The sequence below is a fragment of the Diadema antillarum genome, unplaced genomic scaffold, assembly GCF_040938485.1.
Source record: "Diadema antillarum isolate AM-2024a unplaced genomic scaffold, OU_Dant_1.0 seq00000961_RagTag, whole genome shotgun sequence".
Classification (NCBI taxonomy): domain Eukaryota; kingdom Metazoa; phylum Echinodermata; class Echinoidea; order Diadematoida; family Diadematidae; genus Diadema; species Diadema antillarum.
In genome coordinates, this window is record NW_027271808.1 from 313,695 (window position 1) to 339,350 (window position 25,656).

At 36.8% G+C, this 25,656-nt stretch overlaps 1 protein-coding gene across 1 annotated transcript in view; it reads right to left on the bottom strand.

Annotated features, from left to right (window-relative positions):
• Positions 1-24,395, bottom strand: part of LOC139741892 (cyclin-H-like) — a 37,839-nt gene extending 13,444 nt beyond the window's left edge. The window contains exons 1-10 of the mRNA XM_071652466.1: positions 24,283-24,395; positions 22,697-22,958; positions 21,442-21,564; positions 18,537-18,610; positions 17,689-17,893; positions 14,473-14,580; positions 9,781-9,836; positions 4,204-4,277; positions 2,743-2,854; positions 1,410-1,485 (exon numbers count right to left, since the gene is read on the bottom strand). Of these exons, the coding sequence (XP_071508567.1) occupies positions 1,410-1,485; positions 2,743-2,854; positions 4,204-4,277; positions 9,781-9,836; positions 14,473-14,580; positions 17,689-17,893; positions 18,537-18,610; positions 21,442-21,564; positions 22,697-22,813 (945 nt within the window). The 5' untranslated portion in view covers positions 22,814-22,958; positions 24,283-24,395. The remainder of the gene's footprint in view (positions 1-1,409; positions 1,486-2,742; positions 2,855-4,203; positions 4,278-9,780; positions 9,837-14,472; positions 14,581-17,688; positions 17,894-18,536; positions 18,611-21,441; positions 21,565-22,696; positions 22,959-24,282) is intronic.
• Between the last annotated feature and the right edge of the window lie 1,261 nt (positions 24,396-25,656).

The following is a 25,656-nucleotide window of genomic DNA, read 5'->3' on the forward strand; positions in this document are numbered from 1 at the left end:
ATAGTGAAGACAAGAACTTTCGGAGTGCATTTAAATTTTGCGAATCTTGGCTCTCGCAAATTTCGTGAAATTAAAATGCACCCGAACATTCCTCGTTTACAGCATTGGTAATAAAAGAAATAATAATTTTTTTTTCCTTCTCTCTCTCTCTCTTTCTCTCTGAGACTACACACTTTGATAAGAAAACATAGTTTTAATAGCATGTACAAACATGTACCATTCCGCAAAGTATTTTTTTTTTCCATTTTGACAGACTGCATGAGTGACAACAATATACCAACACAAGACTACTGCAATGCCGTTTCTTTACCCTCCTCTGATTAACTGTACATGTTTACATTTTGGCATTTCCAAGATAAAAGGGTACCTTTCAGGGATGTCAGATTATTTTCTGTGTACAATGTGCATTACACCCAAGACATTATGATCTTTGAGAGCACTTTAAAGAGAGATAACTTTGCCCCAAAATGCTTCAAACAAGCAACACATCAGAATCTATGCCAAAGTGAAAATTTTGGGGTGAACGTACAATGGCTTGATATTGAATAGAAAAGAAAATGACAGCCCTCAGAATCTGTTGAACATTGTGTTTTTATACCATTTCTAGACTTAGTGGTGAACTTATGTTATGTGGACTGACAAATATGTAACAGTGTTGTCAATGTGTACAATCATGTTTGATGTGCACACATATCAAACTTTATCATTTGGACACAAAATTACAAGTTCATTCTGAACGACATGCTTTGGAAAGCATCAAAATACATCATGCTATAATTTCTTTGGAGAGTGTCTCAAAGGTAGTCTGGATACAAAACTATCAGAATGGCCATAAGGTGATTACAAATGCTAATCGCGATAATTTGTCTACTGCAAGACAGACTATAAGGCTTCTTTGAACTTATTAGCAATAGCCGCTCCATTCTTTAATAAGCCTGTCTCAGGATGCACATGGAAATGAGTTACTACTGGGAAAGGGCATACAAGGCCACATCAACCTATCAAACATAAGGCAGTCTGCTCAGTATATTAGAGGCATTTCTCAAATGGCAAAATGGCCTTCCAGTGATCTGAAAACATAATATCTACCGTATGGTGATCAGAAATCTCCAGAAAGAGGACCAATTTGCATCCTGTAAAAGGCTGATATGTTTGTGAGGGTTTAACTTTTCCAAATTTTACAAATAACTGTTTGGCTGAAAATTTAACAAAATGCAAAAACATCACCACCTGATGCATTAGCTCAGTGAACGCACAAACAGGCATTACTGCACTTACGATAGCCTAAGTGTCAGATCGCGAAAACAACATCTAACAAAATTATCTGTGACCTCCTCATTTGTGAAAATATCTGTACACAAAAATTACAGCTCTTACAGTAAATGCTAAACAGTCACATCTACACTCACCTCAGATTCCTGCAAATGTTTGATGTACACTTCTTCATCCTCTGCATCCAGCTGGTCTTTAAGCTTCTTCTTGTATCTGATCATATAATACAAGAAATACCAAATACGAACAAAAAAACAAAAAAATATGGATGCAGCTTTCTATATCAGTGGTGGAGAGGACATGTTTGTGAAATCTCATAACTATCTTATCATAACACCACAAAACCAAAATGTCACTCATGAAAATATGCTACACTTCATATCATGACGGACTTTGCCCATAATTAAAAGTTTTGAACATATGTGGGATCAAATCAATGGATCAGTGGAAGTTTGAGTATGCTATACAATTATTCTATTTTTTTTAAAAGCAATTTAAAAATCTTTAGTCAAAACAGAAACAATAGCCTCTTGAAGATGTGGTAGCCTGCATGACTATCTCTGGTCATAAATAAGAATATACCAGGCACAACTGTTATATTTGTATGCATGCATGTCTTTTGTGTACAATTGTGGGTAATTCAGCAATTTCATTGCTGGAAGTCACAATTTCAATAAACAATGAATAACACATTGTTGGTATGTTTTCTTTTCTTTTTTTATTTCCCATGGTAGATTACACTAAGATCCAGCACGAGCTCTACCATCTATCCTTTAAGGGACTGTACAGTACTGGTTGAGGTGGGGGTTCTTGTTTTGAACATTCTTAAGTGAGATAATGAGAAACCTCTTATGAAATATGAAAGAGCATGTAATTTTAAGAAGGATTCAACATTTATTTGATGAAAATTGGTTTTCAAATGGCTGCGATATCCAAAATAGCGATAATGATAAAAGGCGACAGGCCACAACTTTATTAGGATCTCTCTGTTTCACCTTGTTTTTGGATATCTAAGCCATTTCAAAACCGATTTTCATCAAATAAACTTTTGAAACCCGTTAGAATTGCATGCTCTTTGTGGTGTCTGAATATCTCGCAAAACATTAAAAGCTAAATCCTCACCTAAACCAGAACTGTACACACCCTTTAATCTACAAGATTCAATGAAATATGTTTAAGACACAAAATTCAATATTATCATGGTTACTTTTTGTTGTTATTGCTACTGATGTAACTGCATTACTGCTGATATCTAGTAGTGATGTAATGAGGTAATAAACAAATGGTAGCATTCCAAACAGTGACAAAGACAAAGGAATTAATTAGAGTGCTGAATTTATGATAAATTATTTATGCCAAAATTCAAGACACAAATCCTGCAGATGTTCCTGATATTGATGTTATTGGAGAAACAAACCCACAAAATCACACACACACACACAAAAAAAATGTGAAACTGCAACCACTTACACTTCACTCTCTGGATTTAGCTCCTCATTGCGACATTTATCAAGTTTCCTCTCTAGTTGCTTAGCAACCTCTCTGTTCAACTTCGGCATGTTTCTCACCATCTGTCTGACGGCTGAAGAGGGAGAGTGTGTACAGTCATAAAACTTGGTCACATCAAACACTATGTATATCATAAACATTTGACAAACAGGTTCACCCATTTCTAGTAAAGCCTGTACATTGTTTTCACCATTGTTTCATCCTCACCTTAAAAAATAAAGAGCTCACTATGTTTTCCAGTTCGATTTACATAAATGCATATTTCTCCAAATAAACATATTGCACAGCAAGAGAAGGAAAGAAAATGACCCCAATGTACAACACAAAGCTGGTCAGATTTAATGCTTGAAGTACTTTTGAGTTAAAGCATTTCTAATGCACAGCCCTTACAATTCCCATGTTACACAGCTAAGCACTTTGCCTATGAAACTTTAAGATATTCTAAATTTATCATATATAATATTACTTGTAGCATACAGCAGAGGACATACAATAACAGCTGAATCACATATTTGGTGGTATGGAGGGGAATTTCAGATTTGACAGATACTCATGGAAAAAACAACAACAATCAAATAACCCAGATTAATGGGTAACTGTATAACCCGGTAATCTTGAAAGAAGACTAATGTTAGGACCAGCATGTTTCCCCGACTCATTGCTTGAGAAAACTCAATGGGATGAGCTGATTTTGCTATAGCATGCATTTCCCATAGACACCTACATGAGTATACTTTTTCCATGCTTCTTTCAATCTTTAATGGGGAGCTTCCTGTTTAGAATCACGGCACAATATCAATGAAAATGAGTCTATTCTGCTTCAAAATGAATACTGACTTCACAAAATCTATAAAAACAGGATGTATGTCCGTGTAATCTGTGATTTAACAAAAAAAGAGGAATTGATTCATACTAATTGGAGAGGTAAGCACCAAACATGTCAAGATATACGGAAGAAACTTTTGCTCCACAACAATTTCAGCGCACTCCTATTGCTTAAAATTTCAGATGAGATTATTCCTGTTAATATTTCAATATATCCCTGAAGCATGCACTCATTTTATTTCTATTTTTTGTGCCAGTCCACCAGCATGCAAAAAATTACAAATAACTGTATTTCCAGGTTAACAGTGTGAATTATCTTCTGTCCAATCTATTCCACTTATAATTACATGGCATTCCCGTTATAACTAACACGGTTACAACAAAGTAAAAATTCTGGCTACAACATTATTCGCTCAATGTTTTTTACTGTTAATTCATTCGGTTATAACATGGTTTTGATATAGCGAAAGAAAATTGCTGGTCCCTGGGACTTTGTTATAACCATGCACCGGGAGTCTACTGTATGCGAGTCTTTGAATGTTTGTTTGGTTCTTTTTAATTTTTCCTGGACAAGGAATTTTGCGCAAAAACACTTACTCTTGATTGCACTGATGATATCTGGGAGGTCTTCAGCACTGTCACGGCCAGCAAGCAGCAACTCTGTGACGTACCTTTAAATCAACAGAAATACAGTATGTCAAAAAAAAACAAATTACAATCAAATTTTCGCATTGATAACGTCCAATTTTGTTAAGCAGTCTAAATGCTACTCCAGGGTCTTAAAATTCAACATCTTAGCTCTATTTTGCAGAAAACCCCATTCAATTTGGTTAAGCGGTCACAGAGAAATGTGGATTGTTGTAAAGCATGTCTTGAGCCTGATTCTTCCAAGTTTAGCACTTGGATGCTCTTGGAACTGCATGTTAATGTGTAAACACAATAGGAAGAACTTGGAGGAGATATTCCTGACATGCTCTACAAATATTTCTCTTTGACCACTGAAGCAAATTGAATGGGGTGTTCTGTGAGATGTGGGCAATGAGTTATAGTTTCATACCCTGACATTGTATTTGGATTGATTCACTATTTTTAAAGTTATTGTTGCGGAGGGTAATGTTATAATTTTTGGGGGGGACATACGGTAGAATCAATCATCTCCTTTTCATTCAAGGAACATTGCGAAAAAAAAAATCATACAACATCCATTCTCTTTGCAAACACAAGCGAGAAACATTATAATCTCAGCCCTGTGTTCACTCTGAAGGAACTTGGCAGATAACAACTTACTCAGCATGAATTTTAGGATTTAGTGTTACATTACTGAAATTTGCAGTATCAACAGTACCCTTGTTCGCCCAACCAACGGCTCTCCATCTGACATACAGTTGAACCTCTCGTATCCGGACAAGTCGGGACCGGGGCTCATCCGGATAAGGGATTTGGCCGGATACGGGAGACTCAATGCTTTATACATGTACATATACATACACATGTACTGATGTAGCCCATTGTAGTACCACATGTAGTAATGTGTATACTGCAACCTTTTCATTGTTACACTTAGTAACAGACCCCAAAATAGAGGTTCGTGTTTGCAAGAATGAAATCATTTTCTTTTATAAATTCTTGGGATGATTTACCTGTATAATTATTAAGAAATGTATCAAGTAGATCTTGAAAATAAACAGTACGAGTCGACGAAACTACGCTTCAAAATTCGATCATCACGGCTCGGCAAAGTCGACTGTAGGTCGCCATAGTTAGATTGAGTTGGGAATCCCCCTTTCCTCCCGTAATTATAGAAAAAAAAAATCACGGCGAGATTGCGTCCATATAATAGAGAGATCCGGATAAAGGGAGGCCGGATAAGAGAGGTTCAACTGTACGACGAGAAGTTTTATCAATTTTTAAAGCAAGCAAAAAAGATAGATTAATACATGTCAGCAAAAAACCAAAGGCTATGCATCCCCTATCAGCTGGAATCAAATTCATATTATTTACAGTAGATTGTTTGAAGCTGTTAGTCATCTTGCGTACTTCATAATTATCATGCATCAGGTATATTATGACTGTCATTTCTAAATGAATGTTCTTCAGATGTAAATTAAAATTCTCTTTGGAAAAAAAAAAAGAAATTAGAAATATTGTGTGCCTCTGTCATCCAGAATTTTAACTTAACCTTTGACCCTTCCCCTTTGACCCCATGGCCAACAACTTTCTTGGAATAATCACAACTGGTATGAACTGGTGACATCCAACTTTAACAATACTTTGAGCTATTTCCAAGATATGGGAAAAAGGACCATTCTATTAGATTTTCACCTGACCTCTGATTCTATGGCCCAAATCTTTTTCTAGCGGTATATGCATATAAGTTTCATGAAGATACCTTCAGCCATTTCCAAGGAATAGAGAAAAAGCAAAAGTTTCAAAATTTTCACTTGACCTTTGGCCTTTGACCCCATGGCCAAAAACTTTCTCTAGAGGATCTTTATCTGGTAATGCATGCATGCATTAACTTTCATGAAAATATCTTCCAGCATTGCATGGATATGGGGAAAATAGTGAGATTTTAAGCATCTGACCTTGCTGGAATGGGCATGTGCAGCAGAAAAGTTGATAGACACAGCTTTCTCCACTCAAACTCACATATGCCAAGTTTTATTTGGATGTTATACCTCAAACGGTTTTTATGGTTACTTTTAAGCAAAAGACGGAAAGACGGAATAACAGATACTGTATGAGCTCAATTTTTAAAAGATTTTTGTGAATTTCACGAATCGCCTTTGAACTGCGAAAATAACAACGTGCAAAGAACGAAGTACAATTAGACCCTCGCAACCCCGAAATTAACAACAAGCGAAAATGTTCTCCAAGTAGCAATTCGCGAAAATATCTGTACGCGAAAATTTCAGCTCATACAGTAGATGGATGGACTGATGAACAAGCAAAAAAATAGAGCCTCCATCTACACTCAAGGCAGACACAGGGCTGCCAACACTGGAAACTAGTTGAGAGTGAGACTCCCATAGGCCAATGCTATAATTTAGGAGTCAAAATGAGTGAGATCAATAGAAATGCATGCAAATGAAATAAAGTTTTAGAGTGAGAAAGGACCAAAATGTGTGAGTCTCACACTCAATGCGTGAGAGTTGGCAGCCCAGATGCATAAAATCTAACTGATTCCATGTTTGTAAAGGTCATGCAACTTTTCAGAATCTCAGGGGTTACCAATCAGGCATCTAAATTCTGGTGACCTTCTCGTGAAAAGCCACTGAACTTTATGTCATATGACACAACATATCTCTATAGCTTTTAACATGGTCTGCGCATACTCTTCTTTTCAGCAACTAATGTCAACAACACCTGCCAATCAAAACAAAAGCCAGTGGAATGCCAAACAAATAAGAGGTGAATGTTTGATTTCATGTTGCCTCTTGTCAAGTAAAACAATATTTTGATTTTTCCCTATTTGACAGCCAACTGTCACAGAAAAAAAAAAACAATACTCTTTCAACAGCTGCTCTTGAGAGTTTGCAAGATAATTACCAAATTCCTTATCTTGTTAAGGTCATGAAACTTTTCTGAACACATTGCATTCACTGGAGCTTCTGTTAAATGAAAACTTACTTCTTCTCTATGGCTTTTAACATGGTTTACACACACTTTTCTGCAGCTTTTAACATGCAGATGGTGTTCTGCAGCTTTTATCATGCAGGTGTGCATAACTAGCATTTCAATGACAGGTGCAACAGTGTAAATTGATACTAGCACCTGTCAATCAAGATAGCAGTCAGAAGAATGCCAAACAAATAAGTGATCAATAACAATCTGCCTATTGTTAAAGCTCCAAAATAAGTTTTGGCCTCTTTTGTGAATTCAGTTGCCAGGTAACACCAGTAAACAACATGTCAATTTTGAGTGTTCATCATACACAAACACCAATTCTTATTTTGTAAAGGTCATGCAACTTTCAGAATCGAGACACTCAAACATTAGTGACCAAGCATCACAAAACCAACAAAAAGTCACAAACCTTGATTTTTAAATAAGGACTCAAAATAGGTGAAACAGGTCAACTTAGTCAATCTTGAGTTTTTCATATTTTCTGAGAGGACAATTAAGTCTTCTTCTACATTATTCCAAAGTTTAGGAACATAAAACAAAGGGGAAATTGTGTTTTCAGCAGTTTTTCTTGAATACTTTTGTGGAATACTGTGATTAGGTATATCTTACATTTCCCTTTTCACATCTTAAAAACCTTTTTATACACATGCTTCCTTTTAAACTCTGATAACTTTTGAAAGGATGATGCCACTGCTTTGAAAGTTGGTATTAGTCATGGGTACAATGTGTTAATAGAGTATACTCAATGTCTGCCTAATCTGATAAGCTCTCTATTGTTGTTGCTACAGAGACATCCTGTTTTTTGTCTCATTCAGTGGACAGAGCACAGCTTGGAAGAATTAAGTGCTTGAATAGACCAGGGAGGTGGGCCCTGAATAGACCCTGCTATTCTTCAGAGTCTCTTTTCACAATATACACTTTTCCTAAGTGTGTGCTTTCTTTCCATTTGAACATTTAGACTGGTTAGGAGAGTGCACTTCAATTGAATTACACATCATTTTTAAAGCTTAAAATTTGCTCTTTCAGTATCTGCCCTTAACTAAAGTTTCTTGTTGATTTTGTGGTGCAGGGTCAAATTTGATGATGAAGTTCCAAAGCTACTCTGAACAGCTATGGCACAACAAAATATGTGAAATCGACATTTCTCAGTTACCATTACTAGAATTTAGAGTCTAGATGGTCCTTATCTACTCTTCAGCAGCATTTGACATCCTAACCCATACCGTATGGGAACCTGGTAACCAGCATATTACGTCTATGGGCATTTCAGAATTCAGGATCGATGGAACGGGTTAGCGATGAAGCACTATTAGCATTCAAATCGTGAGGTGCATCAAAGTACTGTAAATTCATGCTCTGAACACAGTAGCTGATGGTGTTCTATTGTAAAACAAACAGCAAAAGTGTTAATAAAACTGGCTATTGAGTTGACATTATAATTAACTAGAAATGTCACTCTAACTACTGGTGTGCCTCCGCCATTTCATGAGTCTATTAATAGCTCTAAAGAAAATCTTGCCAATGTGAGACAATGGTTTTATATGATTGGCAAATACTCACTCTCTGTATACACCAATAATCATGACAATATTTTCAGCCATTTTCAAAATATAGACAAAAACAGAGAATTTTCAGCATTTTCTCTTGACCTTTGACTGAATGGACCTTATCTTTCCTCACATAATAATTGTCCAGTATACTCATATTTAATAAGTACATACATTACGAAAGTAATTTCCAAGGTACATCTCTGTACAGAGAAAATAGTGTAATTTCAACATCAAATAGTATACTTCTTGCACTTCCACCCTTTGAAGACTAACCCGAGTTTATTTTTGGGCAGGTGTCTATGGTAAATGTGTGCTCTAGCATCAGTGGCGCGCCCCAACGGGTTGATCTGATTTTTTTTTACCCCTGACCTTTGATCTCATGACCTAACATCCTCCCAAGAGAATCACTGGCAGGCAGAACAGTATGTACATGTACTAAGTTTCATGAAGACATGAGAACAATTTCTCTTGTATGGAGAAATAAGTGAAATTTTAGCATTTTCACTAGACCTTTGACCCTTAACATTTGACTCCATGGCCTGAAACTTTGTCCAGTGAACCCTTACCTGGTGAAAACACCTTGAAGTTATAGGTATATGGGGTGAAATGGTGAAATTTTAGTATTTGACCAAGACCGATGACCTTTGACCTTGAGCATGTGCATTCAAAGGTTGACAGGCACAGCTTGGTTCATTCATACATACGTATGCCTAGTTTTATTTAGATACCTCAAATGGCGCTTAAGTTACGCTGTCCACAAAATTGATTACGGATGGATGTAAGGACAGACTGACAGATTGACGGACAACCCAAAAACATAACGCCTCTGGCGACACTTTGTAGTAGAGGAATATAAAAAAAAAGATTGATCAAAAGTCAAGATGGCGTCTTTCTATGTATCAGAACATAGCAAAACAAACTGATAGCAGCTAAATGTGCATGGAGGATAATGCCATAGGTGATATTACAGCACATGAGGACAATACATCAGACTTACTTATCAATGTTCAGACCTTGCTCTGAAGCGCTGGATATCAGGGCAGCCAGAGCAATCTGTGAAAGAGATGCATTTAATTACACAAACACAGTGAATGGGCAATTGAGCTATAAGAGCAAAGTGTAAAAATATATGTTGACTGCTAGTATAGACATGGCCAAGTAAGTGGACTCTTGGGTATCTCAAAGAAATGCTACAATCCCAGGTGCTTGTATGTTGGTTCATGGCACTATTGTATAACCCCTGCAAGTTAATCAAAGCTGTTATAACTTGAGCAAAAAGGCATTAAGCGGTCACTATTTCTGTTTAAAAGTGCTCTAGTAAAACAAAGGTACTTTATTTTTAAATTAATTCACTTATTTACCGAGTGTTTTCTGTAACATTAATGTGAAGGGCTTATAACCTGAGAAGGTGGGCGTGCATACACTATCTAGCATGTACCTTGGAAAGCAACCATTTGGAAATCAAAACTTAAAGTGTGATATCTACTCAACCAGACAGATATTGCACTTGTGAACTTGTACGGATTGCAGCCAACATTAAAGTTGCCTTCTGGCCTAGGCATGTACAATTCATTCTTAGAAACAGACAGCACAAGATTCAATTGCAAACCTATCAGATGTCCAGATTTTTTAGATGAGGTAGAGCATCACTTCGTCACAAAGCTGGTAGAGTACATTATATGTGCACAGCAATATTCATGCATCATTGGATAAACATTTCATATTGAAATTGATTCATCATGCCAGGTAGATGGTGGTTATCACCACACCACACCAAACTAACTTTTACTCAATAGTAGTGTAAGGTAGTTTTATGTATGGTTGATAAGGTTTATAACACCAGTAAGGGGTTTGTATGTAAGTTTGTTAAGGGTTGGAACACTGTATGTATAAGCAGTGTACTCAGCAGTAAGAAACTGTGTGTTACAACAGAATGAATAGAACCCAACTGTGTAGGTTTTGGACTATCATATAGCACTAGGATTAAAGATATAATACAGGGCACAGCATGTATAGCCTATCTCTACTTCCCAAGTGAGTCACTCTTTTATATCAAAGCAGTATATTGTTCACATGGAACATATACTGGTATAGCTATTAATTAACATGTCTGTAGTCACAGTAACCAGATTGATAAGTATAAACAGAGATACAGTGTATATACAGTGTGACTTGGAGAACAGGGTCAGTCTTGATTCCCACCTTCTTCAGGTGAGGACCTCAGATCTGCTGAAAAAAAAAACCTAGCCACCCCCTTCGTTGGGTTACGGCTTTTACATCATATATGGGTTATACCGCACTTATACTTGACTGGATATTGTGAATTTGTTTCCATGCTCGAAGAATCTTGTGTTCAATAAACCTGCCGGTGGACTTCAAATAAATGTGTTATGCTTCATCATTGAACTGCTGTTGTTAACACTATCCCACCGCTGCCACCAATGTAACACTCAATGATTTTGAGGTAGCGTGGGAGAGTGTTAACAACAGCAGTTCAATGATGAAGCATAACTTATTTGAAGTCCACCGGCAGGTTTATTGAACACAAGATGCTTCGAGCATGGAAACAAATTCACAATATCCAGTCGTATAAGTGCAGTATAACCAATATATGATATAAAAGCCGTAACCCAATGGAGGGGTGGCTAGGGTTTTTCAGCAGATCTGAGGTCCTCACCTGAAGAAGGTGGGAATAAAGACTGAGTCTGTTCTCCAAGTCACACTGTATATACACTGTATCTCTGTTTTTCTTATCAATCTGGTCACTGTGACTACAGACATGTTAATTAATAGCTATACCAGTATATGTTACATGTGAACAATATACTGCTTTGATATAAAAGAGTGACTCACTTGGGAAGTAGAGATAGGCTATACATGCTGTGCCCTGTATTATATTCTTAATCCTAGTGCTATATTGTTAGTCCAAAGCCTACACAGTTGGGTTCTATTCATTCTGTTGTGACACACAATTTCTTACTGCTGAGTACACTGCTTATACATACAGTGTTCCAACCCTTAACAAACTTACATACAAACCCCTTACTGGTGTTATAAACCTTATCAACCATACATAAAACTACCTTACATTAGTATGGCCTTCCCAAAAGAAACATCCTCGTTTCTAAATTCTCAATCAAATACAAAATCGATGGAGTTTGCTAAAATAACATATATGAAACAACTTAAAATATCAAAACTAACAAAACAGCATTCACTTTATAAGAAACATACACAAACATTAAACTTATTAAAAAAAATCAATAACAAAAACTTAATCACAAATCATTTAGATGGTATGTGTTCACTAAATGATATACATGAAGGAACTTATTTGTAGTACAGTACTCTCCGCGTAATCAGGTATAGCTTAAACGGGTACTCCGTTTAATTGGGTAGTATTGTCAGAGTCAGTTCCAATGCACATTAAAATTACCTGATAATCGGGTTGCCTCTGCGCATAAACGGGTAAAAAATTTTCTTCTAATCTAATTTCTACCCACATTTTATCGCAGATATAACACTTTAAGAAATCATGCATGGCAAATTTTTCACAGCTTATCACAATTTCTGCTTAATTTGCAAAGAAGACCGATCATTTTGGGAGTGATTAAACATGCAAACACTTGTACACATACCGACTTGCCACACAAAAACGAACATTACAAATGAAGGGGTCGGTGCAATATAATGCTAACCCACACTTCTGTCAAAATTGAGTTGCATTTTCATAATCCTTATCCTTCATTCTCACCTCCGTGAAAATATCATATTTGAATTCAACCAATAAGATGGTAAAAAATGCATGCATTCATGTTTTATAATGTACAATGTATGGACTTTTCAAACATTCAACAACGATTATCTCAAAATGACTATTGTGTGGCTTAGCACTATAGTGCACCTACCCCTTCAAATGTAGCTGGCACTCACAACTGCATAGACTGACAGGAGTTGAACACACTTGTGCTCCTGCCTTGCTCCGTAACAACATTCACAATACGAGAAGCTTGCAACGAAAATCAGGCCATGTACCATCTGGCCAGCTCCATATAATTTTGCTTATCCCCAGTCACTTCTCGAAAAGTAACCCGACGTTCTACGCGACTTATACACGCAAAGAGATGTGTTCATTTGGGAAAACGTCTGCGTGTTCAAAAAGCGAGGAGTCTATAGTCAAACGACAAAGTGTTCTGAAGACATACTAGTATTTGTTCATAAAAAAAGACTGTAAATTATATTGCTCGTGACTGAGCAAGTGCAAGGTATCTATAATGTGCCGTGCAAGCATGGGCGTTAAGCATACAGCGTAGGTGTTTGGTGCAGTATACAATGCATGTAAATACACATTGTGTGTGTCAATTGTGAATGAGACGTGTTCTTCTGTTAATCGGGTACTCCGCTTAATCGGGTAAGAAACGCTCTGCCCGAGCATACCCGATTATGCAGAGAGTACTGTATAGGACGAATGTCTATTATATGGAAAGCAATAGATATGAATAATAATAGGTAAAGCACCATGCAAAATTAGAAACATAAAAATGAATGGCAAATGACAATGGTGTCTCATAGCGGAAAAGGGATTAGGACACATGTAGAGAAACGCAAAAAAAAAACAAAAACACATAAATTACTGTATGTCAAATGAAGCGTCTAATACAAAACATCAAGATGGATTAATAACCACAGTAATATGAGAAAACAAACGAAGTTATTAAACATAGACGTAATTGTTTGTCTATCGAATTTGGTCATTGCATCTTTTAGCACACCTTTGAATGACCAGTTCAAGCAAGGACTTGGTTCAAGGGTTAATCTCGTAAGTTTGACCCATATCCATAGCTAGAGAGACTGGCCAGGCATGAATAAATGGAAAATGCACACAGCTGCACCAACATGCCAAGGTAGACTTCATGATGTGCAAATTCTACAACTGGAGCTACTGGGGATACACCAAAATTTTACACTACTCATTGAAAAACTTTGGTTTCTCTTGCCTCACAATACGGATTACTACTTGTACAGGTACTTCAAACAACAAATGACGCAGATATGATTCACACTGATCCTCAGAATATCATAAAAATAAATACCCATTGGTGATGTTTTGTGATACACAACTAGCTGTGACTAAAAACACAGGCTAACAGTACATTTATGGGCCACAGCAGGAGCTGATATAGAATAAAAACTCTCATGTTTTGCAGGCTTGTCACACCCGACCCCCTCCGCATTATTATTTAGGGTATCATATGCTTGTTCCCTCCCTTTGAAAGCACCCTTTTATCTGCACAGCCAAAATTTCTTCTGTGTTTTCTGCCTTTGAGATCCTCCTAAATAAGGAACACTGTTAAATGAACCCCCTATCTCAGGTAAGCTCTCACCCCTTATCTCAAGACAGACAACCCTACCCTATGTCAGTTAAGCTGTCAATATACAATACCTTTAATTAGGAGATAATATTTGTGTATGAATTCAAAATGGGGTCTCTGAACTCATTAAAAAAAATGAAATCAAAATCTTATGATGTGTTTGATATATATTTTTAAAGATTTCAAAGGTATTTTATAACTCCCTTTTTAAAGTTATCGGGAGCACCAAAGAGAAAGATAAAAACACTGCCTAAACGAAATCTCCAGGTAAGAAGTCAAATACACCTCTTTGGTTTTTTGCTGCCAAGACTGCGTACCTGTGACGGGGAACACAGGAGGCAGGAATCTGTACTCTGTGACCTGGACAGGAACTCGTCTGCATTCTTCCGCAGCAGCTCTGGATTCCTCAGAGCTGGAAATCTTGTCTGCAATTAAGGGTACAAAGTGATACGGATTAAAGCACACCAGGAGGTTCATCTGCTCTACCCAGAGATGCTGTAGCACACCAGTCTGAGGATACCTGCTATCGTGTCTCACCATTTGCAAAGATTTCAAAGAAAACATGCATTAAATTTGTCTCTATTGTTGAAAAATATGTGACCCGCTACAACAAAATGGTCCTAAAGTCGTGCACGGTCGAAGCCGTGAAAATCGAGTTTGAAGTCAGAGCATCAAAATTGGTCAAAACTTACGATTTTCTGATTTTGACATATTATTGTAGTCTGACATATCTTCTATCATCTGCCGAAATTTTGAAGCAAAATGGTGAAAGGAAAGACCAAGAAATAGCGTTTTTCTGGGCCATGTTTTTTGGCGTTTCAACGAAGCAGAAACTGGTTCCAAAATTTGGATTGAGCGCCACAGATAGGCTCCGCCCCTAACAACGACCAGAGTGATCTCATTGGTCAGTTTGCTTCTTGCCGCTAACCGAAGCGTGAAGCTCACACACTGCCCAGTCGACTATTGCGTGCAGGCGGGGTGCGCTATGCCCAGCCGTTTCTCCTGGCATCCTGGTCACTGATTGGTCGGTGAGGAGACCGCCGACGATGTGCTTGAATGAGCATTTCGGGAGTTGCTAGGGCTTGCCTTCTATTGTCCGGAGGTGAAAACTGACTTGCGTGTCCCTTGATCGCGATTGCGTTGCAAGGAAAACTTTTAGGGTGCTTTTCTCGAAACAGTAATTTCCCAGACGTCTCGACATGCTCTCTTTTAAACATCGATATCTCCGCAGCCGATTATTTTTATAAGATGTGTTATATATCAATTTAAAGCAGAAAGATGAGGAAATTATGCCATGCAATTTTCAAATAATTGACCTCGCCCGACTTTAGGATCATTTTGTTGTAGCAGGTCACATATGCCATCATGACATTACCACATAATGTAATTTTTATGCTTACATTGAGCTTGACATCACTACATCATTTTAATAAAAATTCTGCCCTATATCAAAATTCAATGAAACTTCTATCATTTTGTTTACTTCACTTTATTTTACTTTTAGCAAAAATAAACTTAACTAGAATTATCACTGAAGGTGATTAATACCCCCGCCCTAGTGTCGCTTTATAGTATGTGATGTCATGAGGGCAGTGACATTAATACCAAGTTTGTGCACTTGTCGAATTGGAAACAGAATAATTTTAGTTTACTGTACAATTACAGAGTTTACACTGAGTTCCACAAGGTTTGGGTAAAAAGTGTGGTTACCATGGCAATGCATTGTCTGATACAAACACAAGGGACATTTTGCATAACTACACTTAAAGACAATCATACTAACCAAATTTGACCTTCATAGCTTGGATGGTTTATTTTGATACAAAAATGAATGGTTACCATGGCAACACATTTTCCTTAAACTAACACATTGTGTCTTGCAAAACTACACTTCTAGATCATGATACATACTAAATTTGATTTTAATTGCTTGAATGATGGAAAAGTTATTCGATCTGCAAGGTTTTGGTAAAATTGTGGTAACCATGGCAATGGTTTGTGTGACAAACACAAAAATTATGTGTTCCACATCTATACCTCAGGGCCATAATGCCTACCAAGTTTGATTTCAATTGTTTGAAAACTGGAAGAAGTTCACTCCACAGGATTAAAAAAAAAAAGCGGTTACCATGGCAATGCATTGTCCGATACAAATACAAAGGACATTTTGCAAAACTACACTTCAAGAGCATCATACACACCAAATTTCACCTTCATAGATTAAATGAGTCAATTTGATACAAAAATGAGTGGTTACCATGGCAACACATTTTTCTTATATTAACACATTGGTGTCTTGCATAACTACACTTCCCGATCATCATACATACTAACTTTGACTTTAATTGCTTGAATGATGTGGAAGTTATTCAATCCATAAGGTTTTGGTAAAATTATGGTTACCATAGCAACGCTTTGTCCGACAAACACAAAAATTATGTGTTGCACATCTATGCCTCAAGGCCATAATGCCTCCCAAATTTGATTTAGATTGCTTCAAAACTGTGGAAGTTGTTCATTCCACAAGATTTTGAAGAAAACAAGCGGTTACCATGGCAACGCTTTGTCAAGTACAAACACAAAGAGTATCTTGCATAACTACACCTATAGATCATCATAGATACCAATTTTGAAATTGATTGCTCAAATACTATGGAAGTTATTCAATCCACAAGGTTTTGGTAAAATTATGGTTACCATGGCAATGCATTGTCCAACAAACACAAAAAACATGTCTTGCACATCTATACCTCAATACCCTAAGTTTCATTTAAATTGCTTCAAAACTGTAGGAGGAGTTCGCAACGCAAGATTTTGCAACAGACCGACCGACCGACCGCTCGACCAACATCACAGTGATTCCTATGTACCCCCTTCACACTACGTGTGGCGGGGGTATAAAAATGGATTGGAATCTCACTTTGGATGTGTGCAGCATGATTTTCACCTACACTGGCGACACCTTAAATAATACATGAGCTTGTCCTTGTGTATACCCTGGTACACTTTATCCCCCTTGATGATGTCAGGCATCTTCTTTACAGAATGGGTAAAGAAAGTGCTTTTCACAAGAGTGCTGACAGGTATCTGAAATTTAATCCAGACCATTATGACCTACTTGAACTTCAAGGGGTCATTATAACTAACCATTTCTCAAATGGAGTTTGCAAAACAGACCTCAGGGTTTTCATTGTGCCCTTTTGCTGGAAGCAAACTGGATATTTCTTTCACCAGTTGTAACTTTTTCACACATTGAACCTGCACTTAGTATCATACGGGCCAAAGCTGTTGTTTCCGAACAGAGGAAAGCGTGGGGTTTGAATTCCAAGGACCTCAAAATTGTAAGGCAAACATGCTAACGATCGAACCAACTTGCAATGGTACTGTAGCAATAAGCGAATGATACTGACTGCTTGCTGCTCCTCCAGGTGACTAGAAATGGTCAGCAATCAGTATTAATTTGCACATTACACCATACAAATGAAGTAGGGGCTGATACCACTGAGAACTGCACACCTAAGTTGGTGACCCACCTTGACATCAATGAAGAGGCCCTCTAGAGGCCTGAAGGGGTTATGGACAGTCAGGTGGTAGTTGAGGTGCTGCATGATGAGGAGTTCGTGATTCAGAATGAGCTCTGCCATCCTTTCCTGCTCCTCGGGTCGAAGGTTACCACAGAACTGTGATATCGACACATTAAATTCCTCAACCTTACAGGCCAAGTACGCGCAGGTCAACCTGACGGCCAATGAAAATATTTTTTTTTTTAAGGTGTTATTCAGTAGCAAATTTTAAATATCTTCAATAGTGTCATCACATACCCCATTGAAAAATGTATATATATGTTTGGAAATGCAAAAGGTTTATAAAGATGTTGCCTCAATTCAGTGTTTTTCAATTCTATACACTGTGAATCAAGAGTGAAACTCTGCAATACAACTTTGAACAGTTTCCAAAATCTTACAGGGTGTTTGATAAGTTTTGTCAGAAATGAAGATTTTAGATTTGATTAAAAAAAAATAATACCTTAGTGACTATAAAAATTCATTAGATTCTGTTTATTTGGGATTTAAGCCCTTTAACATAACAAAACAACCACACAATATAGCATGCATGGTTATATTAATTTTATTGCAAAGGATTTAAACTTTTCAACATTGCATATGATTTACACTATTTATGGCTCTGCACTTTCTTTCAGAAAACAATGTTCCTAACCACACATTACATCATACATCAAAACAATAGGCATCAAAGTTGTACACAGCATATCCTCAGTGATACCAAATACATTGACATCTGAGTACCTAAATCTCCAGCAAGCTGTAACTGCCATCTCTGGGCAACAAGCCCTGCCTATTATAGAGCAGAACATACTCACATGATGTACTTGGGATGGTAATCCATGACAGTATTGTTGACGTAGAACCTCTTGAAGTAAGTGCATGACGTTCCCTGGATACAACATGTCAAAAGGTCAGATATTTCAAAAATGAATGAATGGATGGAAACAGCCAGTGTTTATGAATCTACATCATATTGATTAAAGATCATTTTAAATGAGGAAATTATGCACATTTTGTGTGAAATTATCCCCCCAAATTTTTTATGCCAGGGACCAGGTGTCGGCGATAGCTGGTATGGCTGTGAACACACAAGATGCACGGAAAGGAATGAAAATGCCAGGTAAAGCAAAGTACTGATAACATCTAACATACCAGTTCTTTTGGAAGCCTTTGTTGGTTATAACACCATGTTCATGGACACTAGCTAACACTAATAGGACTGTCAAGTTTTAGTTCTTATCTGACAAGACTGTTGCTGTGTTACCATACACTCTCTCAAGGAAATGCCTACTCTCCTGGTAAGATTTTGAAATATGGTTCAGATTGCCTCAACAATAGGAATTTCTATTAAAGGCCTAATCTGATTTTATCTTTATTGGTACTGTATGTAGCAGAAATGGTCATTGATAGGACACAAAAATGGTGCCAGTGAATGTGATTTTAGTACACTGTACTGGCACAAGTAGTTGCAGGACCTTTAAAGTGTACCAATACCCTGGAAATCAATTTTTTGTACAACTAGAATACACAAAACAGCCATAATTCACCTGTGATTGCCCCTGAAAGTATACATACTGATAAATCAGATCACATATCTGTAACAATTTGGCAGTTGTGCTCTGCGCATTTCAGTTCTGCTCAGTAAGTGCCGGTACTAATATGTATGTGTTCTAGATATACACGTATGTTTTTACGAATAATATCGAGATTCCATGCCGATTGGTTAGCTGATCAGGCGCACACATTGATTATCACTATCGTTCAAGATGTGTTTGGACAAAATATCAATAGCGCGATCATTTGATTGAAAATATTGGGTGATCAACCAGTCTGTTTCAAGTCGTTTGTGTTTTTTTATACTCTTAAAATTTACATCTAAACTCCAATAAATAAAAATTGGAGTGACAAAAAATCTAATATTTTTTGAGAGGGCATGTCTGAAGTATATTCTACAAATATAGCAAGCATACTATTCAAGGTATTGGTACATTTCAATTACAATGAAACAAAAACTAGGAGTGGAAAGAACAATGGGCAGTAAATATTGAGAATCATGAATTGTTTGTGCCTGAACACTTTCCACTCTGGCTGTAGTGTGTCTACAACCTTCTGAATGGGGAATTACAACTTTAGGTCAATTTTCATCCACTTCAATGCACCAACTAGCTGCCAACACAAGACAGATAAAGTTGCTTGCTGAATCTCAGTGGTATAGTGCAAGCACTCTAGCCCTTGGCTTCATTCTCAGTGGGCACGAATAAGTTAAACACTTTGTGTCTCAGAGTAGCACTTTGTAACCATCCACGTATCTATCTACCAGTATAACTTACAACCTACAGATAGAATATCAAGGTGTGAGTCACAAGTGGTCTAATACATGTTTGAACCGTATTTGATAAATCACCTCCCCCGTGAAAGATTCACAACATAGCCCTTCGATCTGCAGGTTATATGTCCTTGTAATCTGTAAGAGTATTTGCATTTTAAAGGGATACATACACAGTTTGAATTTCATTCAATCCCAACACCATGAAAATCAGAAACTAAGGCCTAAATAAGTAATCTTTCATCCTGGGAACACCCACCCCCACATTAAAAAGAAAAATGTATAAATAATCAGCTGCTAATATCCTAAATTACCTTATTCACTTGTACATTGTACTATTACTCATGTTTGATATATGCTGATACCACGTAAGACATAAATGTAGTGGCATTACTGAAGTACCTACATGCGAGCAGTATTCTCTATTATGGTTGATACAGCAGCAGGTGCTTGGTAAAGATAATGCCACAAACCTCTCAATACAAACATGAGAAAAAAAAAGTAGCATTGTAAAACAAACTTGGTATAAATGGGCCCTGATTGTGCACTTGTACAAACTATACATGGTATTGTAACTTATGCCATTTATCTTATTGTTGCTTTATTCTTATCTCATTGTTTTAATATTTAAATGTATTCACATATGTGCACAAATTCACATATCAGAAACTCTATTCTATAACAGATTAAGTCAATTCAAAACAAAACTTATTTTTTCCTTTGCAGTTACTCTGTTGCAAAGAAATTTGAGCAGCACATGGTGGAAAATGTGTTATCAAAAACAGTACCCCCTGGAGATAATCATGCAATCGTCATCACTTCAATACCTGAATTTGACATTCAAATGAACAAACATCATTCACTAGCAATACAGTCATATTTACAGCCCACATGAGCGAGAAATGACAAGGCATTTTACAAATTCATGCAAAAGCTAACCAGTTTCTTTCAACAAATAAAGCCAAAACAGTACTGAGGCTTTGAAACATCAAGTTTGCTAGGGAAGAAAGGTTGAGTATACCACCTTGTGGAATTCATTTCATTTCGATATCTACTACATAAAAGTTCAGCAACAGCTAAGGAATGAGACTACAGTTTGATCCACAAATGCTTCAGATTTTGTTTTGTTTTGTTTTGTTTTTTGTTTGTTTGGGTTTTTTTTTTTTCGATGGTGGACCAGCACTTCAAATTGTCATTACACAGAAAAGGAATTGTGTTTATATTCATTTGGTATTTTCACTGTCTGGTAGAATATCTTAGATTGCAAACATGATGCATTTAGTACTACAATCAGCACAGTGTAAGTTAAAAAACTCAGGGTTCATAGGGTGTGTTGAAAAAGGTGATTTAATCTAAATGTGATTTGTTCTTCAAACAGAAACCAATGGACTTACCAAAACAGCGGGGGGCATTGGTGGCTGGAACTTCTTGCAGAAATCTCTCAGACAGAACTCATATGACTCGCAGAGAGTTCTCTCCTCTGACTCACTCAAAAAGAAAGTTGAAGGGTCTTTACCCTGAGACAAGATACAAGATAGAATGTCATTATTGTGGAAAACTTGTAATCTAATATTGTTACTCTGTCAAGTTATCATTCAAATTTATTGGGGGGAAAAAAACTAAGTAAATCAACAATTCAAAGTTTCATAGACCTGCAAGGCACCAAGCAGAACACATAATATTCAATCAAGGTTTCACTTTTCAATGCCTATCATCATTGTCTTTTACTTAAAGTGCTAAATGCCATTCAAAACAATGATCCAAGAACTTGCAACCAAAAAGTGATAAAGAAAAGCAAGATACCAGTTTGCTCTTTGGGGTGGTGTATAACATTGAAACATCACAGGTTTATGTCACAAAATGCTCAGATGCTTGATATTTTTAGATATTGTGACACATCCTGTGACAGTTCATTCAATCATTCAGTTTGGTTTTATTAGTCTTAATCATCAAAAAGTCTGAAGACTAAAAGTGTGAGTTTACTTCAAAAAAACAAACTAAAATACACACGCACACACATTCAAAGAATGTAAATTTATATTCATAATAAGATTGCAAAGCATTGATAAAACAAATATATGTACATTTAAAAGTCACATCCCAACAGTTCCTGTAATCATACCATTAGGTACTTTACCATTACATTTACTCAACAGCCTGTCAGCATGTTGCACTGCAGTTCTAATCCCAATATGGTTTAAGGAGGTCCAGTGGTTGTTGATTTACTTTACAATGTAAGCAAAACTTAAAGACAACCATGACCTTCCTTGGCCAACTAGTGGCAAACATCACAACTGGACATATTGAATCCAGAATCTATTTCACAATTTTACAGCAATGCGTACTTACAATGGGTTAAATAAATTTGTTATGGTTTTTGTTAAGTTTGGTTTGAATGTTAACCGTTAAACCTAACCCATACATAACTCATGTGACCAAACGTTCAATCAGTTACAAGGAATATGTCAGAGTCAGCAATTTTCAATATATACCTGTTGCATGCTATCCCATATGTTCAGAGAAGTGTCAATGGACAGCAAAAACACAAATGTCACAAATAATTATCATATTTTTTTTTTTTTCTTTTCCACTACTGGGTCTAAACAGTCACATCACTAACATGACCCTTTCACCTCTCCTCATACAAACCTGTGCTTTTGCTGCATGCTCATCCCTATATCTGCGGTTAGCAGCACTCCGTTTCTCTGCCAATTCCTCAGCAGAAGAGAAAGTCCATTCTCTTTTCTGGCTGCTGGTATGATACATTTCTCCTCTTGTTTGGTGTGGTTTCTCTTGGCCTTGAGAGGGGTGGGGGCTGATGAATACTACTTGTCAAAAAGGACTCTTTCCTACGTGTCAAATTCCCCCTATGATGAATACCAAACTGCTCCAATCATGAGGTATGCCTTGCCTGTTGATAACAAATTGAATGCACAAAATGAAAAGAAACATCAACTAAAGATCAATCTGTATGTCTTCTTTAATAACATCTACATGCAAAGGAGTAGAAACAAAGCCTTGGAGTCAGAACTATGTGAAAGCAGATTTGTATTCAAGTAAACATCTCAAATTTTGCTTCATCAAAATGCATCAACATTGCACAAAATATTTTCTACCATGCATTGACAAAGAATTAGGTGGGAAAATAGTGTATTACAAATGAGCTGTCGAAATACAGGCACCCCACAAGGATGCATACTCTCTCCATGTTGTTATCACTCTTCACTAGTGAGAATCAGCTGGATTCTGAAAGTTGTTGAAGTTTGCAGATGACACTTGCATCACTGGTTTGATCACAGACAGCAAGGAAAACATTTATTGAGAAAAAGTAGCAAACTTTGTATCGGAATGTAGACTTAGTAAATGTCATTAATGTTGAACACCAAGAAAACAAAAGAAATGATTGTTTATTTCAGGAAAAACGATAACGACATTACTCCACTTTTAATCGATCATGATGAGATTGAAAGTGTGTCGGAATACAATATCTTGGCACATATAGTAGGCGCACACAATACCAAAAAGACTGTCTCTAAGGCAAACCAAAGGATTTACCTATTGTTGCCTCAAAGTTAATCTTAATATCACAACATTTAACAGTGTAAATATATTGTTAGAAATGTTCACGTTTGACCATTTGACGTATAACAATTAATAGTTATACGAAATTTGAGCCTCATTTGCCATTTTTCTCTTTGTCGTCCGCTCAGTACGAATGTGTACAGTGAATCGTGGGTATGAATAGTGATTCTGGTGCATGAATATTAATTAAGATGTGAATGGTAAAAGTTGTCGATTTTACACTGCACTAGTATTTGTAGAGGGTTCACTTGAATTATATTTTCAAAATAGAGAAAATGAAATTCACATGATTTTGCAAAATTCATAATTTTCAGGACTTTGAAAAGAAATTGTGTTATTTTTGCTCAAAATTTAATCCTCTGAGGATCGGATTCAGAGCAACGAAAAATACTGAAGTGTCCGGTAACACAGGACTCTCCTACTGGAGTACTAAAGTAACGTTACTACAACACTAGTTCTAAAGAAAGCATTGACGTTTAACTAGTGGTACAAACTACTTAGTAAAGTAACAATTAAACATCAAACACAGATTCAGATACGTGGGGCTGGCTGATCTGAGCGAAGCAACAAAAAGTCAAATATTTGTCTTTTGCTAAAGTCATGCCCGTTCTACATGTTTACCTCAAATTTCATAGCCAAGAAAGTCTACTTACAATCTAATAAGGTCACCAATATATAGGGGAAATGGTCCAAATACTGTTTTCTGTCATGTTCTCACGCGAGTGGCCTTACAGTCACACGAAGAGACGTCTGCTTCTTTCCACGGCGAACCGCACGCTGCTGTGTGTGGGGGAGTGATAATGTGACTTGGAGCCAGCTGGTTATCGGTAAAACGAGAATGTTCGCGTGCATTTTAATTTCGCGAATTTCGCGAGCGCCAAAATACGCGAAATTAAAATGCACGCGAAAATTCTTGCCTACACAATATGTATTGGATGCCAAAACCCAAAGAGAAATGTGGATTGAGTAAAAGCACCAACATTAGTAGAACACATCAGTGAAAGTTTGAGGAAACGGACAATCGATGCAAAAGTTATGAATTTTTTAAGTTTTGGTGTTGGAACCGCTGGATGAGGAGACCATAGAGGTTATATAAAAACGTCATGTGTGGACAAAGAGCTTTTCCCCAGGAGAAAAATCTCTTTGTGTGTGGACAATATAAAGAAAATATAAAGGGAATTCCACGAAAATTCACTTTTCTAGCATAATGAAAGAGCACTTGACTAACCGCTTTCAGGAAGCGGGGGAATATTTGCTACTCTTAACATATGTCAGTATCAAGTTGATGGAATGTGTAATTTTCATGAAAAAAAAATTATGTCGTGGAATTCCCTTTATATTTTCTTTATATTGTTGTCCACACATGACGTCATGAACTAGTAGTCATGAACTCTGCGTGTAGTTATCACTGGTTAAGACTTTAAAATCATTCGTGATGTCACATGTAGGGCAAAAAAGAAAAGAAAAGAAAAGGAAGAAAAATGCCGAAAGAACTTTCCACTTTTTACGACACGTTCCTGCGACTTGTAATGACATAATCATACTAAAGGGGACAAATAGCCCAAAAGTTGTGTGTAGACATATTGAGTGAATATGAATGCCACAACAGAATTAGTGAAGTTTGAGGAAAATTGGACAAAGGCCTAGATTCTTTAAAAGTTATGAGAGGACTACAGTTCGTGTTCATGTATTACAAATGATACAAAGAAAATGCAAAGAGAATTCCAAACATTTTATTCGTAAGTGTAGGCCATTCTATACTAAAGTAGGCCCTATAGGCCTGATGATACACATTATAAGATGTATAAGTCGAACAAGTGTTCGGAGTTTTGTAGATATATGCTATGAAAAATTAAAATAAGTTGAATTCTCTTTTATTTATATAGCTGTCCTCAGCGACACCACGAACGATGTAGTAGCAATCGCGGAACAGAAACTTCAAACACCGATAAAATTAATATTGCGCGTATTGTCCGGTTCTCCTCAAACTTCAGTGATTGTGCTCTAAATGTCACTGTGGTCCTATA